This window comes from Alligator mississippiensis, chromosome 1, assembly GCF_030867095.1.
Source record: "Alligator mississippiensis isolate rAllMis1 chromosome 1, rAllMis1, whole genome shotgun sequence".
In the NCBI taxonomy this organism is placed as follows: domain Eukaryota; kingdom Metazoa; phylum Chordata; order Crocodylia; family Alligatoridae; genus Alligator; species Alligator mississippiensis.
In genome coordinates this window covers 442,774,083-442,790,109 of record NC_081824.1, presented here as the reverse complement: position 1 = coordinate 442,790,109, position 16,027 = coordinate 442,774,083, and the positions used below count along the sequence as shown (strand labels likewise).

At 39.1% G+C, this 16,027-nt stretch overlaps 1 protein-coding gene across 5 annotated transcripts in view; it reads right to left on the bottom strand.

Moving 5' to 3' along the window:
• PGR (progesterone receptor) overlaps window positions 1-16,027 on the bottom strand; it is a 102,218-nt gene that overhangs the window by 64,994 nt on the left and 21,197 nt on the right. For all 5 annotated transcript variants that reach the window (XM_059721124.1, XM_059721122.1, XM_019482037.2 and 2 more), the window contains exon 3: window positions 4,684-4,800. In XM_059721124.1, coding sequence (XP_059577107.1) covers window positions 4,684-4,800 — 117 coding nt within the window. The remainder of the gene's footprint in view (window positions 1-4,683; window positions 4,801-16,027) is intronic.

Genomic DNA, 16,027 nt, shown 5'->3' with positions numbered 1-16,027 from the left:
ATGCCACAAAAGCCTGTGACTGAAACTCTCCAGATGTTACTACCATCAAAATATTGTTTTTATTGGCAGATGAAACAAGAAGAAAGAGGTCCTGGGCTCAAAATGGGATCCCCTGAGCTGCGACAGGATGGTGTTGAAATCCAATGCTAACTAATACATTTTCTCACTAGAGGATGCGGAAAAAGGTGCCTTGTTTAGAAGAAGGGTTACCTGATATAGCTGCAAGTGGACTTTACACCAAGCCTACTGAGATTTGTGTGTTTTCAAGTAAGTAAATACCTGAAAATATTCTGAGCCTAAATGGGCAAAAAGCAGACCAGGTGGAAAACCTTTTGTATTTTGCCAGGTGTATATTTTTGGTAGGCATGCATTGGATTAATTTTTTAAATTATATTAATTAAAACATTGAGCAAGAAGACCTTTATTTCCTATGAACAACCATTGGTCAACCATACACAGATAAATGCCGCAAGGGTTATCATGTAGATTACAATTCTGATTTTGATAAACCAGGCTCTCAGTCAATGACAGTATTACTAGGTGCTGAATGGAGTATTCTTTGAAACTGATATACCAATGCTCAACAAACGATCTTCTTTTAGTTTCCTGACCACCATGGAATCAGTGATATTGGAGGAAAAGATTAATCAAAATTTCAGATTCACTGCAGTTTTCTTCAGAGACAAGTTGCAGTAGACGTGAAGTTCCTATTTAAGGTATCTGCTGGAGTATGAGCTGTAAGACCTTTGGCACAATCTTGTTGCATTTGCAAAAAAGCCTCATGGATAGACCAGGACCTGGCACAAGCAACCCAATTTTTGGTTCTGCCCTGTTTGTTTAGATAAAAAATGGTGATCATATTGTTTGCTAATAATTGCCATGGATTACCTTTGATGGAAATTAGAAATACTTTGTACATGCAATACTTTGCAACCTCTTACCTCCAAGGAGTTTATGTAGAACTAAGGTCTCTGAGTTGTCAGCAATGCCTGAGATCAAAGTCTATCAAATGAGCTCCCTAGCCAAGAGCCAAGGCACATGTTATTTAGGATCATCAACAGTGGGGAAGCTATGGGTAGGAACCCCCTTCTATATATTGCTTTGGTTCATCCACCAATTCTAGATATCAGTCATTCATGTAGGTAAGTGAAGTTGCATGTCCTAAGAGTGCCCGGTAGAAGGCAGAGTAGATTTACACCTTAGAGACCAACGTATCTATGTATGTATACATACACATATGTGCAGACTGCATCTGAAGAAATGAGCTTCAGTCCACAAAAGCTTTGTGTTTCATAATCTACTTTGGTTAGATTTTAAGGTGCAAATCTGTCCTGCCTTCTGCTTGACTTCAGACTAACACAGTTAACTACATCTCAAAGAATGCCTGCTCAGCTTGCAAGCTGAACAGAGCTGCAAATTCTAGCAAGCTGAATCACGTATGAACCTGATACGCTGTGTCTTTAAAGCTGCACTGTGTCTTTAAAGCTGTCCCTGGTTCAGCTTTTAGTTCTTTGAGGAGATTTAAAGTGGGTATAAACCTCTTGAGGTATGTAAGCCATTGCTATGTATAATCAAGTTCTCCTTTGAATTTGATCTTTTGAAATGGTATCAAAATGAATTTGTCTTTGTTTATTTGTGGACCCAGCTGAGATAACTGGATAACTTCCTTGAAGTATCTGGGAGTTATTGTAAATCAAACTCAACAGGAGTCAGCTACGTGATGCTATCACAAAAAAACAAGTGCAGTTTTGGGTTGAGTTAAAAAGTGGTAAGATAATTTAAGAAAAAAACAAAACAAAATAAAAACACTAAAACCTTACTCCTAAAAACTTTTTAGGAGTAAAACAGTGCACATCCATGCAGAATAATCTGACAACACATGCTATTACAGGAGTTGGAAATATATGAAGTTATACAATCTAATATTAAACTAAACTAGATTTCATAAATATTTAGATATAAAGTCTCAAATAAGAGAGGCAGAACAATTTCCCAATGTACACCTTTTCCTTCTAAAAGTTTAGATTAAAAAAATCCAATTGGCTGCATGACACTAAAAGAAATTAGTTTTCCTGCCTGCTTTTATTCTGTATTTTTTTTAATTATTACATCATTACATTGAGGCATGAAGGCAACTGTAGTGCATGAAAACAAAGAATCAAACACTTGACATCACAACTGGATGAAATGAGGTGTGTCTTGAATCCTTTGCTTTTTTAACATCTACTTTTCATTCCTGCTTCTTCATGCATTCAGGGACAGGAATGATGGCATTTATATTCAAACCAGACTAAATGGAGGCTTGTTCAACATTGCAAAGTTTAGAGTTAAAACCAAGATGAAAGGACTGGTTCTGAGAGGTTTCCTGTTTGTCAATGATGTGGCCTTGGTTGTCCACAGTAAACCTTCCCTGCAAAATATCCTGGGCACATTTTCTAAATCATGCAAGAGCTCTGGGATGGCAATTTGTCTCACGAAGAAGACCGTTTGTATGGGCTAATAGTTTGCTGTTATTCCATGCACATTTCTGTAAAAGCCTGAAATTCTTATTTGCTTTTCTAATTCTGTTAGTCATTTCAGTCTGAAGGTCAAGATTCCTGTTGATCATAGAACCCAAATAGCAAAAACTGTCAATGGCACCAAGAGATTTATCCTCTAGAATAATGTTATGTATTGGTTTTTCACCCCTTGGTATATGATAACAGTCTTCTTCTTTTTCTACAAGACTTGTGTGCTGTCACCCCTGCTTTATGGTTCAGAAACATGGACTACATGTGCTAGGCATCTGTGAAGGTGAAGTGAACAGCTTCCAAGTGAGATGTCTGCATAAGATTCTGAGAATAAAGTGGAAAGACAAAATAGCAAACCCAGAGGTACTAGAGCGTGCAGGACTGACACACTTAGAAACCACTATCAAGAAGGAAAGATTGCAATGGATCGGCCATGTCAGAAGAATGAGAGAAGACCATATCCCCAAAAATATTTTGTATAGTGAGATTTGAGATGGCTCTAGAAAGCAGCATTACCCTCGATGCCAGTACCATAATGCATGCAAAAATGACACAAAGTCATTCAATATCAATGTAGAAAGCTGGGAGGAGTGCACAGAATCCTGCCCGATAGGGAGGGAACATCTGGCACTCGGTACAGCTCAACATGATGCGGCTTTGACCCAGAGGATGGGAGCAAAACGAGAAAAAAGCAGCATGCTGTGAACTTCAACTCCAACTTATCCAACATACGGATCTGTGAAACTTGTAACAAGCTGTGTCACTCTTGAATTGGGCTCGTCAGCCACAAACAGATTCATCAGGCATCTGACTAGACCTCTTACGTGTACACCATGATCTAGAGGATCAATGGTTGCCTACTGAAATTACTGTTTCTACTTCTCTTCCAATTTTTCTAGTTCATCCATTCTGCTGTCCTCAAATAGCTGCTTTTATTGCTTTTAAGAGCTGTACAGGACCAACAAGAGGACATGGCTACATCTACAGCAGTGGTTGGAAAAACAAAGGTATAAGTATCTATCCTTTCAGTATGAAGCGTATCTATCCTATGACTGAATTCATTATATGGCAGTTCCTTTCAAACTGCAGGTCTGCTAAAGCAAGTGTTCAGCATTATGCTTGCTTTGCCTAGTACTGGACAGAGAAACCAGACAGCTAGCTAAGCAAGCCCTGTGCTATAAAGTGTAACAGGCATAATGCAATTCTCAGCACCCTGAATCCTATAGTACTGGAGATAACAATTCCTCTCCCTCTTTGCTAATGTAAAAAATACAGTTTTGCTGACATCCATTTAGACCAGTGGTAGAGAGCTAAGGAAGGGACTGGAGCAGCAGAGCAAAGCCTCCCATGCAATCCCCAGACAGCAGGAATGGACTGGGGAATTGCTGTGCTGCTCCCTTGGCTCAACTACCAGCCACCAGGAGCTGAGTGGAGGGGCAGTGGTCTTTGTTCTCTACAGGCTCCTCAAACTGAGGTACCCACCAAAAACATTTACTTTTATGAGAGGTCAACTTGCTTCGGGGTCCCCAGTCTGAGGAATGGGTAGGGGCTTTGCCCGGTTGTTCCAGTCTCTTCCCAAGCTAGGCTACAGAAGGGAATTGGAGTACCCATTCCCCAAACCTGGGTGTCCCCAATCTAGGGAAACATGGAGAGTCCTTCCCCATTCTTCCATCATCCTGGGAATGGGAGGAGTGGAGCTGCTCCCCACAGCTTCCCCAGAATTGGATCATGCAACCTGGGGAAGATGCAAGGGGCAAGGGGGCAGTTGCAAGCTGGCCTGTACAACTCCCTTGATCAGAACATTTCTAGTCGTAGAAATTACTGAGAAATGAAAACCTGTTCCTCACTAGGATGAACAATGTATTGCCTGCTTTAGTTTCAACTTACACTTACTTCTTAATTATTTTCCCAAAGCAGGTTCTCCAAGTCCAAAAATAAATAATAAATCAAAATAAAAAAGTTGTAAAATTTGAATTAATTCAGAATTTTAAGACGATTCAGACAAATTAAGAATGAAGAATTTAAATTTATTTAAAATATCTCATCAGGAAATATTTCAACATATAGGATTTTGAAAGTCCTCTACTTTTTGACTTCAACATAAGCTACATTTACACTACAATGACTGAGATAGTTATAGTCTTGTACTTCCCTGAGTCAAAGCCAATCTCACCTCCAAGGACCATTCCAGCTTGACAGCACTTCCTCAAGCGGCATGCTGGACAGTTCTTCCTACGGATTTTATCAACTATGCAGTCATTTCTTCCAGCACATAAATAGTTATGCTGCCCTGCAAAAAAGAACACCCTGGAATTAACACAAAGTTTTTGAGTTTTTCAAAGCTATTCATATGTATAGACATCCAAAAATTAAAGATAATTGAAACCAAAGTCTGACTGTCATGATAAAAGAATCAAGAGAGATTTTTGAAGTTATACATTAGGCATTAATACCTGACGCGGTTTTACTATAGTAATATTTTGGTATTATTCTTTAGTAATATTCATTAGTCTTTTGTCATTCCAAAATAGGTCATGGACAGTATGTATTGCTCAAATTGTCATACAATCAACATTTCAATCGCATAACAGAGCAAAAATTGTGATTATTCCTTTCATGCCTTTTCTTGGATCTTTTTTTTCCTTTTAAAATGCTGCTTCCTACTTAAAGGATTATTAAGGACATTTTCCCAGAAGGCTTCAGGGGCCAGACTTAGGGCCCTCAATTCTAGCTAAAAGTCAAACAGTTTGGGGGCACATAGCATCTCTCAGGACTCAGTCATTCTAGAATGCTTTATCCGCTCGCCAATCCCTCACACTACACATGGGAAATGCCTATGCTATCTTGAATGCTGCTTGCTACCCTCCAAGTTCAGAACAGAGAGGAATAACAAACTATTATACACAGTAGTCTTAATGTGCAAAAGAAAATGTATACATTTTCCATAAAAACGTCTCTCTCACTCCCTTGTCCTTTGCATTGTAATTTCTCTCTTTTTATACATGTCTTTTCACAGCATCTGATGAAGTGAGCTTCAGTTCATGACAGCTTGTGCTATAGATCTACCTCAGTTAGTCTTTAAGGTGCAATGTAACTGGCCTTCAACTAGAACAACAACAAGGGACTCTTGAAGTTTAAAGGGAATACATAAACAAAAGAGGCTATTAGCTTTTATTGATCTTCGTTATTTATTTGGCATGGTGTTTTAACTTCTGATATCATAGTATTTAGGAATCTCTTTATCTTTAGAGCAACTTACCCTCATAATATCTTTGTTAAGGGAAGACCAAGTGAGTGCTACCAGTTGACCCAAAAAATCTGTAGCAGAGCAGGAATTGAACCTGTGTACTTCAAGGTTGCTCTATGTTAGTGAAACCAAGGTGCTGTCTCTAAAGCAAGCATTATTCTACACCATGGGACCATCCTTATACTTTCTTTTTACATCTGTTAGTTATTCCAAGAAAGTGTAGCTTTTCAAGTTATTTAGGTCCCTCCACCCTCAAGGAAAGGAAGTGCTGAAGAGCAAAGGCAAAAATCAGAAATGGGCACTTAAAACAGATTTAGGCTCAATCCAGCCTGGTGGCAAATGCACCAGCAGCTCTGGCTAGGCCCTGGAGTCGGGGCCACAGCTGCCACCACCACTGCTGCTACTGGCCTGGGCCAGGCTAGTCCAGAGCAGGAGCCAGAGCAAGCACGTGTTCTGTGCCCCAGGCTGGAGTGGGGCTGCCACCTGACAGAGCCAGAGCAAGGGTAAGCATGGGGGAGAGGAGGGGAAGAAGACAGGAGAAAAGGGCACAGCATGCCCAAGGCTGTGGGAAAGAGGGCAGAGGCTGGGGTGGAGTGGGGAAGAGGGGATAAGAATGCAAGGTGTGAGGTGGGAAGGGGCACGGGTCAAGCTACTTCCCCCCTGCCGCCCCAAACTACATCTCCTACCACCTGCCCCCCTGACACTGCTTTCCCTACTGCAGTGGCGTTGTTGACAAACTTAAGACAATAATTAGCTTTTATACATGCAAAAGTATATATATTTTTTAAATTTTCCATGTACAGAAGCTAATTATTGGGGTGTCATCTTAAATTCAGGGTAATCTAGCATTAAAACAAGAGAGAGAGAGAGAAGTATTTATACAGACCTCAGTTCTACAAAAAATATACAAATGTGTAACTATCTATACAAGTATAGTTCCATTGGTCACATCCATATGAGCAGAGGTGTGCATTTGCAGCCACACAAATAGTAGTGGGACAAATTTGTGCCGCTGCTTTGTACCCAAATGCACACCCCTGCCCGTGCGTTTTGCAGCAGGACACATTGTCCCACTGCTCCATGTACTACGAAGGGGAGCTGACATGGGGCACAGTGGAGACAGGGGAGCAGTCAGCCCAGGGCTACCTGGCTCCATGTTCTGAGGCACACTGTGCCCCATCCAGCCAAGGACCAGCTGGCTGGGGCACAGGGTGCCTCAGCGTGGGGTCTCTGCAGCACTTGGAGACAGTGCAGCAGGTAGCCCTGGGCTGGCTGCTCCCCTGTCTCCACATTTGTTCCAGTGCAGGCCACTTTGACATGCTTTGCGCCACTTTTTTCTTCTGGGGATTTTTTTGCTACTGGGAAATCCTGGTAGCAAATTTTGCCCCAGGACTGCAAATTAGCAGCACCGTGCACAGTTTAACATGCAACGTGTAAGGTTTGTGGCGCTGCAAAGAAGTTTGCAGCGCCACAAACCACATGTGCCTGCACATCTGGATCTGATCACTGAGTTCAACACAAAAGCTAGAAACTTATCCCTTTCAAATTTTTCTATCTAGCTATAAATTATGGATATATTTCTGCAGCTGCATAAATGTCCTAACCATATTGACACACATATTTTAGGATTTTTTTTTAATTTAGTATGCAGAGCCTGGGGCTCCCCACAGGTCCAGAAATTTAGCAGCAGGTGACACTCTTGCCAAATTTTTGGACCTGTTGGGAGCCCAGTAGGCCAGATCTGGCCTCTGGGTCAGGGGTTAAACACCCCTGATCTAACTGATGGTCCAATGCTCCCCTCGTTGAAGCCAAATTCCCAGCAACTTTGATGGGAGAACATTCATTTCTGAAATAGTATCATTTTATGCATGAACTTGCAAATGTAATACCAATCATTTTAATTATGAAAATCTACTTGCACTTAAGACTCAATTACACTTTCCAAATTAATTTCCCATTTATTTTCTGATGTTTAAACAAACAAACAAAAAAAACCTTTTAAATTTCCATTAACCCCGCATGTGTTCATGCTTCCTGATTCTAACCCAGGCCCAAACTGGAATTATAGACAAGAAAAAAGAAAAGGAAATAAAAAACACCCCTGTTGTTTGGAGACTTTCACACTAATAAATCTGAGCAAAGATAAACCATTCAAAAACAGAGAAACATCTAAACTTTTCATGCTGCTTTTCTACTTCACACGGCAAAAGTCTCAACTGTCTGTACCTTTAAATGTGTGTTTATTATCAGAGCACGATTAGTCTGAGTTAGCTATTTGTTGCCAATGCAAGTAAACAAGTCTGTGATCATTACTATATTACTCAGCCGCTATTTTTATAACCACCCTTAATCCTTTACCTGCTTCTGGTAAAGCAAGTGAATATTTAGCAAGAGTTGTTCTGAAAAGGTGCCATAAAGACAACTGGAAAATGTCAAAGTGAACGCCCAGAAGCAGTTACAGTAATGAGAAGACTTTATTCTGACAAGATACTAAGAATTAAAGCAAAATCTTTTGAAATGGGTTACATCCTATTTCAATGTACGTGCATGATGACACTTATACATAGTTTGCAATTCTACTTTGTCTGTGGTGAAACAATCACCTTGGAGCCCTGTGCATACACCTGCCAGAAGTTAGGAGGAATACGCTTTCTAAGGACCCTCCCTTGTGTTAGTCCAGTAACCTAGAGGTCAGAGCACTCACCCAGGAAGTGAAAGACCCAGGCTCTAGGCCAGCATCAGAGGGGGTTTTAACTTACATATTCTGCTTCCCAACCTAACATTTTAACTACTCAGCCACTTGGCCCCTTTCTAGCCCTCCTCTTGAAGCTGAACACTGCACTTTGCATTTAATCCTCAGTGGATAAAATAGATGGAGAGCTGCAGAAGTCTGCCCTACTGTGAGCAAGGGGTCAAGCTAAAACCCCAGGGCCCCACACTTCTCTCACTCTTGGCTGCCTAGAGGGCCAGTTTCCTCCTCCTCCCTCCTCCAGTGTTTGATACCCACTGCTAGTCCTGGGGTTTTATTTGGTTAAAATTTCAGGATTTACACATGTACGTGACAAAATGTATGGCTCTGGATTCCAGCCTGGTCTGAGTGAAGTGCTACTAAATGTGCTCAGAAGTCATGTGGATGCTTTCAAGTCCATACTGCACCTGAAATAGGACTGCAAACTGTATGTAAATACCCAAATTGGAACTTCTGTGGCTAACCAAGTGCAGCTGGGTGTGTACAGTGAAATTGGACCTAGCACTTTAACTCCACCTTTCAAATGATGTTTAGATATTTAACTAGCTTCCTATCAATATTTTTAATAAGTAACTGGGTTTTGGCAAAGAAATCAGTTTATCTGGGGTCCATTTTCTACAGAAACCTCTTCTTTAGTTTCAGGAATCAACAAGAAAAGGAAAGAACTGTCTCAAGCAGGGACCTGCATTTTATAAGTATTTGGCAAAGCAAAAAATGAAAACACATTACAGTCTTTACTGTTATTTTCTACCATGGCATCTGCTACCTTATTCCTTTTTTGCAATGAAAAATAAAAAACAAAAATCCTATCTTCTCATTTTTGCCAAGAGACCAAGAAGCAGAACACTTATTGTTAAGCATGCCCAACTGCCTAATAATCTGTGCAATTTTTAGTTAATTCCTTATTTAATGCTCCCAGTACTCTTGAGTGTTACAGATTTTTTAAAAGAAAAAAGAGTGTTTATGAACATGCTTCAAAATTATCTTAATGGTTAATATAGGGTATACTATATGCAGCAATGAACCAGGGACTCTCTAGAACAGCAGTTCTCAACCTTCTTAGACTCAAGGCACCCCTCTGAAAATGCCAGCTCATTTTCACTCATTTTTGACTGTGGAAAAGTGATAGGGCAATTCTTTTAGAGTCCTTTGCAACAAAACCCATAACAGATCAGACTATATTTAAAATATTGATTCCTATTTGAAATTTCTTGATTTATCTTGTGAATTATGTTTGCACATTTAACAGTGCTAAGATTGCTTTAAAGCATCTCAAGGCTCCCCAGGGTACCACAGCACCCTGCTTGAGGTATCTTAGCACCCTGCTTGAGGTTCACTACTCTGCAATCTTGACTCTTTCAGGAAGCTCAATTCCAGTTAATTATGGAGAATCTCACAACTAAAAACAGATTATGTTTTTCCCTAATGACACCCTTAAAATCCCTTTATTTTTATATCCATAGCAAGACCACAGAATCAAACACCAATCTCAAACATGGCACTAAGCGATAGCAACAAGAGCATTCCTTACCCTACCAGGTTGTATCTTTTTCTGATATATCAAAACACAAAAATGCTGATTTGCTGGATCCCAAGTCTATGTTGTAAAAAAAAAAAATTAACTTAAAAAAGATAAACTTTAAAGGAGCATCTCTCAAAGATATTTGAGGGGTGGGAGGAGAGGGTAGCACTGATTATACATACCCCTTATTGGCTAGGATTTGAAGAAGAAAAAAAAAAAGCACCTCACTCCAGGAGAGGACTCCTGGCTGTGAATTTTGATTAGAGATAAGCACCTTCCTGTACCATGCTGCTCTCCCTACAGGTTTTCCCTTCTGGCTAGCTCGGGAAGCTTCTCACTCAGCATTCAGACTGTGAATTCCAGCTGGAGGTGCCTGACTCTACCCATTTGTTGAAAAGTGACCTAACTCAAGGCTGTGAATTCCACTGGCAGCAGGGCACCCAACGCTGAAGTCCCTCTTGTGAATCCACCCCCAAGCTTCCAATTAGAAAACAGAATCTCAGATCTAGCGGTAGTATGTGCACGAGTCTGGTGTAAATCTCACTCGGCATGACCAGTCAAGCCACCTCTAAAGAAAAACAGATCAAACTGGGTTCACACTGACTAGAATTCCTCTCTTCAGTTTTTCAGTTAGGACAGTATCTACAAGGTCACCCAGCTCAAAAAGCATCTGCCAGCTTCAGACATTCATAACATTAAAACTACCCCACCATTTTGTACAAACATATTTGGATGTTTGATTTTTCAACTGGACCTAAAATACAAGTCACATTTGAAAAACGTTACCTCAGCAAGTTTTTCTTCACTGTACCTTTAGATTATTATTGCCTAAATTATTCCTTGACCATTTAGATCAAGAAATAATTTAAGTATTTCTCTTGACCTAACTTCCATGTATACATGGAAAGAAGTCTCTTAAGTTAAGTCAAGCCAGCTGGCCTGATAGGTTGAAGCTTGAGTCCTGCTTACAAGCTTGAAATGCAGCTATACTTCAGAGACACTGCTGCTACTACTACTCCACAGCTCAAATGTTGAAATATGAAAACCCTCCCACAAGGTAAGCTAACTTAAGAAAGCACAGACAGTTTAAGTTTAAAACAACAATTGGGAGAATTCAGTATTTTCTCCAATCTGCCATAACGATAGGGAAGACCCGGTATCTCAGATGTGTGGGTCCAGGAAACACTGGCTAGGAACATACAGTTCTGAAAACCTCCACAGTCATGTCTACTATGTGAAAACACACGAGATCAAAGACCAAAAATGTAATGGCAACCAAAGCTACAAAAGGCATCTTTTTTTCTTTTCTTACCATATACATTTTATTAAAAATATTGCTTTCATATAATATTAAGGATAAATAATCAAGAAATGTAAACGAAAATTTAAAAGCAAAGGTTACGTGTTTCATTTCAAATAGGTCTTTTGTGTATGTGCTTAAACTACAATATTGGCACAATCCTGATATTATAAAACCCAATAATAACATATCAACTAACTTATTCTTAACTTATAAGAAATGCAACTTTTTAGAAACCTTATATACAATAGTATGGTTGGAGAACTGTTGTAGTCATGCTGGCCCAAGGAATATAAGAGAAGCAAGGTTTGTTAGATAATATCTTTTTTTGGACCTACTTCATGGGTGAGAAAGATATTAGACATGCTTTCAGGCATAAAAGCTCCTTCCTCGGGTCTAGGAAAGAAAAACATACAGCCTAAGCTAAATATTAGTTAAAAAAAAAAAATTATTTATCGGGAGCTACTTAACTTGCAGCGAGACAAAACCATTTTTATGGCTTTGTCCCAGCATGAAGAGCCCATTTTGTGTGCATTTTGTTTTAGCCCTGCTGGTTGCCTCCGTCCGGACCTGTCCCTCAGCACCAATTGGCAGAGAGGCCTCAGAGTGGGGGAGTGAGGGTGGAGGGGCTGCTGCCATCTTGTCTGCTTCCCCCTTTGAGCTGCTCCACCAGCCAGTGCCTTTCCCTCGCAGGCAGGCTGCAAGCTTATTTTTATTAAGTTTTTTTTTTCCATGGATTTTACAGGTAACCCTGGATTTTGCGGGCAACCCTGGATTTTTGCAGTTTCTGTGAAACCACAATTTAGGTAGGTCCCTAATTATTTAACTCCATTATGCAAATGACAATAGTAATTTAAAGAAGAGAAAAGGGCATTAAACCTGCTCCTTCTACTAACCTCTCTATTCGTTTCTCTGTTCTCTCTTTTCCTCTTTTCTCTGATCTGTTTTTTGCAATCTATCTGTATGCTTTTTACAAAAGTCAACAGTTGGAGACTCATTTAACCATTTATTACAAAATTAATCTACATGTTTATAAACCGAGATAATGGAATAGGGAATTGGGTCTACTGCGTTTATGGTATTCTACTTATAACCAAGATTGCAAATGCTGAACATATTTTGTAGAATCATAAAATTATAGGCTTGGAAATTATTACTGGAAAATATTATTGGAAATTAAGTATTACTGCTAAACTATTCCAGTCAGATTCCTATTCAGATAATCTTTTAAAGCCCCCCAGTGAAAAAGATTCCACAACTGCCCTGTTCTGCTGTTCTTAAAATTAGGAAGGTTTTCCTGAAATCTGATCTAAATTTGCTTTGTTGAAGTTGAAACCCATTGTCTCATGTCCTGCCATGTATGGCATAAGAGAACAACGCTTCTCTCTCTTCTTTTTGGCAGCCTGTCATGCGCTATTATTTACTTGCGTACAAGACGAGGTTTTCCCCTCACAATCAACATGGGGACAAAAAGCCCCTCATCTTACAATTGCATACAAGGAAGCCTCATTAAGTACATTGTCAATCATTGAACTGCTGCCAAAAAAGCAACATCTCCATAACAGAATTCAACTATTAAGCAGCCAACACTGAGCATGACTATAAAGGACATGGCCCATATTGAGCAAACTTAGTGATGAGAACCTACCATAAGGATCTGTAGCCCATCTGAATAAGGTACAGGGTAGTGCCACCATGTACAGTCAGCATTGACTCTTTTTTCAAGTCATGGTGAGCTATTATATTTAATACATTTTGACTTTCTCTTTACTCCCACAGTTGAGCTGCACCATTTTTTCCCATGTCCAATGATTCCCATTTCTTCACCCACCTTAAACATCTGGCAAATGTCACCAAACAGGGTCCCAAGGAGCCCACCTAGAATTTCTCTATAGCCCCCTCTTTCAGCATGGTGCATGTGATTAGTGTGGCCCCTGCAACTTATCTGCCTATAGACTTTGGAGGATCCCAGGAACTGTGATAAGAACACCTGGTTCCAGCCATGAAGCACATGGATCCTTTGGGGGAGTAGATGGAGTACACATACCTACTAGCAGTTCTGAGCAGTGGGGTCACCATGGCTTTAAACATTGTTGACTCTGCTGGGGCCCAGCCCAATGAACAATATGGTAAATCTCGAGCCTTTTGGCTTTGGACTAATATACATATTTTCTGTTTTATATAATGTAGGTACAAAAATGTTGCTTAAAAGTGTGTTTATGGAGTACCTGTGCTAAAACTAGTAGTGGTTTCAGAAAACATAAAATGCATCAATTTTGGGAGAACTAAGTCTATGGGTACCTGTACTATCTTGCCTATATGAAAATTACTAATATTTAAAGGTCAGTAGGTATGTCTACACATTCATTAATGCACCTTTGCTACTGCACATTAAGCTTAATACCTCTAATATGAGGTACTAAATACTCAGTAGCTGCATTAATGCACAGTAGCAAAAGAGAACTTTTTTTGTGATGCTTAATGCACTGACTAAATTTACTGTGCATTAGCACAGTTTTTGCCATGACACCCTAATGTGCAGTAGAACATTAAGGCATCTCATGTAGATGTACCCAGTGTTTTCAAATTTGTTCCTCACTTCCATGTGCTCAGGGGGAAGAAGGTAGGGGGGAGGGCGAGCAGAGGGCAAGGGGGCTACCTGACTCCCCAGATTCATTTTCCCTGCTGTACCAGTAGACAGGGGACAAATTCAAGGCAAACCACCAATAAATGAGATTCTATAGCTAGAAAATTATAACAATACTCCGACTGAGCTTTAACAAATGCTTAGTAGAATGGTATGATCACCTTGTGTGTCTTGCATACTCTATTAATTCAACTTAAATTTGCATTTGTTTTTTGTACAGCATCACATTTTACAGCTACTGCCAAACCAGTTATCCTTATTCCAGACATGTACATTTGGGTTTTTTTCCCTTACCTGTAGCAACTTGATTTTCTTAAATTTCTTTGTTTGTTTGTTTTTTTGGCCTATAGCTAGCTCTCCAATTTATCATAATCTCTTTGAATTTGAATTCTGTCCCCTCAAAAGGGTTGAGAACTCCTGCCACTTGTACGTCACCTAAAGAACTGATCAGATTATACTCTCACTGGGTCTAAATCATTAATTAAAATGATAAATGGCATGGAAACAAGAGCAAATCCCTATGGAACTCCACTTCAGAACTTCAGGAAGTCTGATATCAATCCATTTATAGTTATTTCTCTGCTTGGTATTACTCAGTTCTTTATTCATCCTCCTAATGGTAGTAGTATCTAGCCCACGTTACTCTATAGATACTTAAGAGAATGTTACATACAATATGTAGGGCTTTGTTTAAATGAGAACAGCCACAAAACTTACACTTTCACATGTTTTAGTGAGGATTACCCATTTCTTCTGAAGTTCTCATTTGAGATTACATTATGTTCTTTTCAAATAACACTCTTTCAAATGGATGCAAGATCGTTATAGATAGGGTTTGGACTTCCATGGTATTCAAAGAACATTAGTAATGTGATCGCTCTCACAAGGTTAAGTGGATGTAGTATTCAAAAACCAATAACTACCACTGCATGCTGGCTGTGGACAGTAAAACCTTTTTGAAAGGCTTAATCAATTTAATTGACTAATGTATTTTTACTTGTATAATACTAATTTAAATAATAGAACCAAAAAAAATCCCAAGGACAAAAAGATTCACTGGAATTAAAAGTTCTAACAACAATGGACTCTAGGGATAACCTCTCTTAATTAGAAAACAGAGGTGAGACTTTGGTTTTGTGAAAATGTTGCTTTAAAAATATTTTTTTACTATATTGTATTTGTATCAAGAACATATCTAGGCATTTTTTGTTGCATCATAAACCTAAACAAGGAGAAATAATCTGAAGTTGCCTGATATAATCAATTTATAATTTTCTTTCTTTTTAAATTTGCATTAAGTGAACAACAAATAGTAAGCATAACCAAATGTTCCTTTTTACATAAAACATTATATTAAAAATTTCTGTTGTTTAATAGTAAGCCTCTTTGTAGGGAAATCTGGAGTGACACTAATAATAGAATAGACTAGCAGCTGGCATTTTTTTTTCATTATTATATCATTCAGACCTGCCTACCAACTATCCCCCCAACCAGCATTTGTTTTTTTGCTATTAATAAACTTTCCCTAATCTTTGAACTAACTTAATTCTTTCCTTATCTCCAAGACTATAAGTAAAACAACTAGTCTTCTTCTGAGCCTGAACAACACTTGTTCTTTATTGTTTTATAACTTGGTATCAGCTCTTTATGGAAACATGAGCATTAAAAATGTTAGTGAAACTTCATGCTAACCTCCACACAATTCCTCCATTTTGCCTTTCCCCTAACATCCATACCATTCGTTTCCCTCTTAATTCTGTCCTACTAATTACATTCTGCTGTTCCCAATCTTTAAAATGTTCAGGTTCTATTTTAAAGTCTTTAACATTTTTATACAGTTTCATGTGACAAGATTTCCACTGGCAACTTCAATAAATTACAATTAAAGTACTAAAAATACAAGGTTTAGTGCAACTAAACCTAAAATATGTTTCCTGGGATTAGATGCAACTGTTCTGGATATTACCATCCAAAAAATAAAAATATTTACATTCTTTCTTGTTTAACTTGATGTCTTTCTGAAAAACCTGAATGGACTTCAATTATACAAAC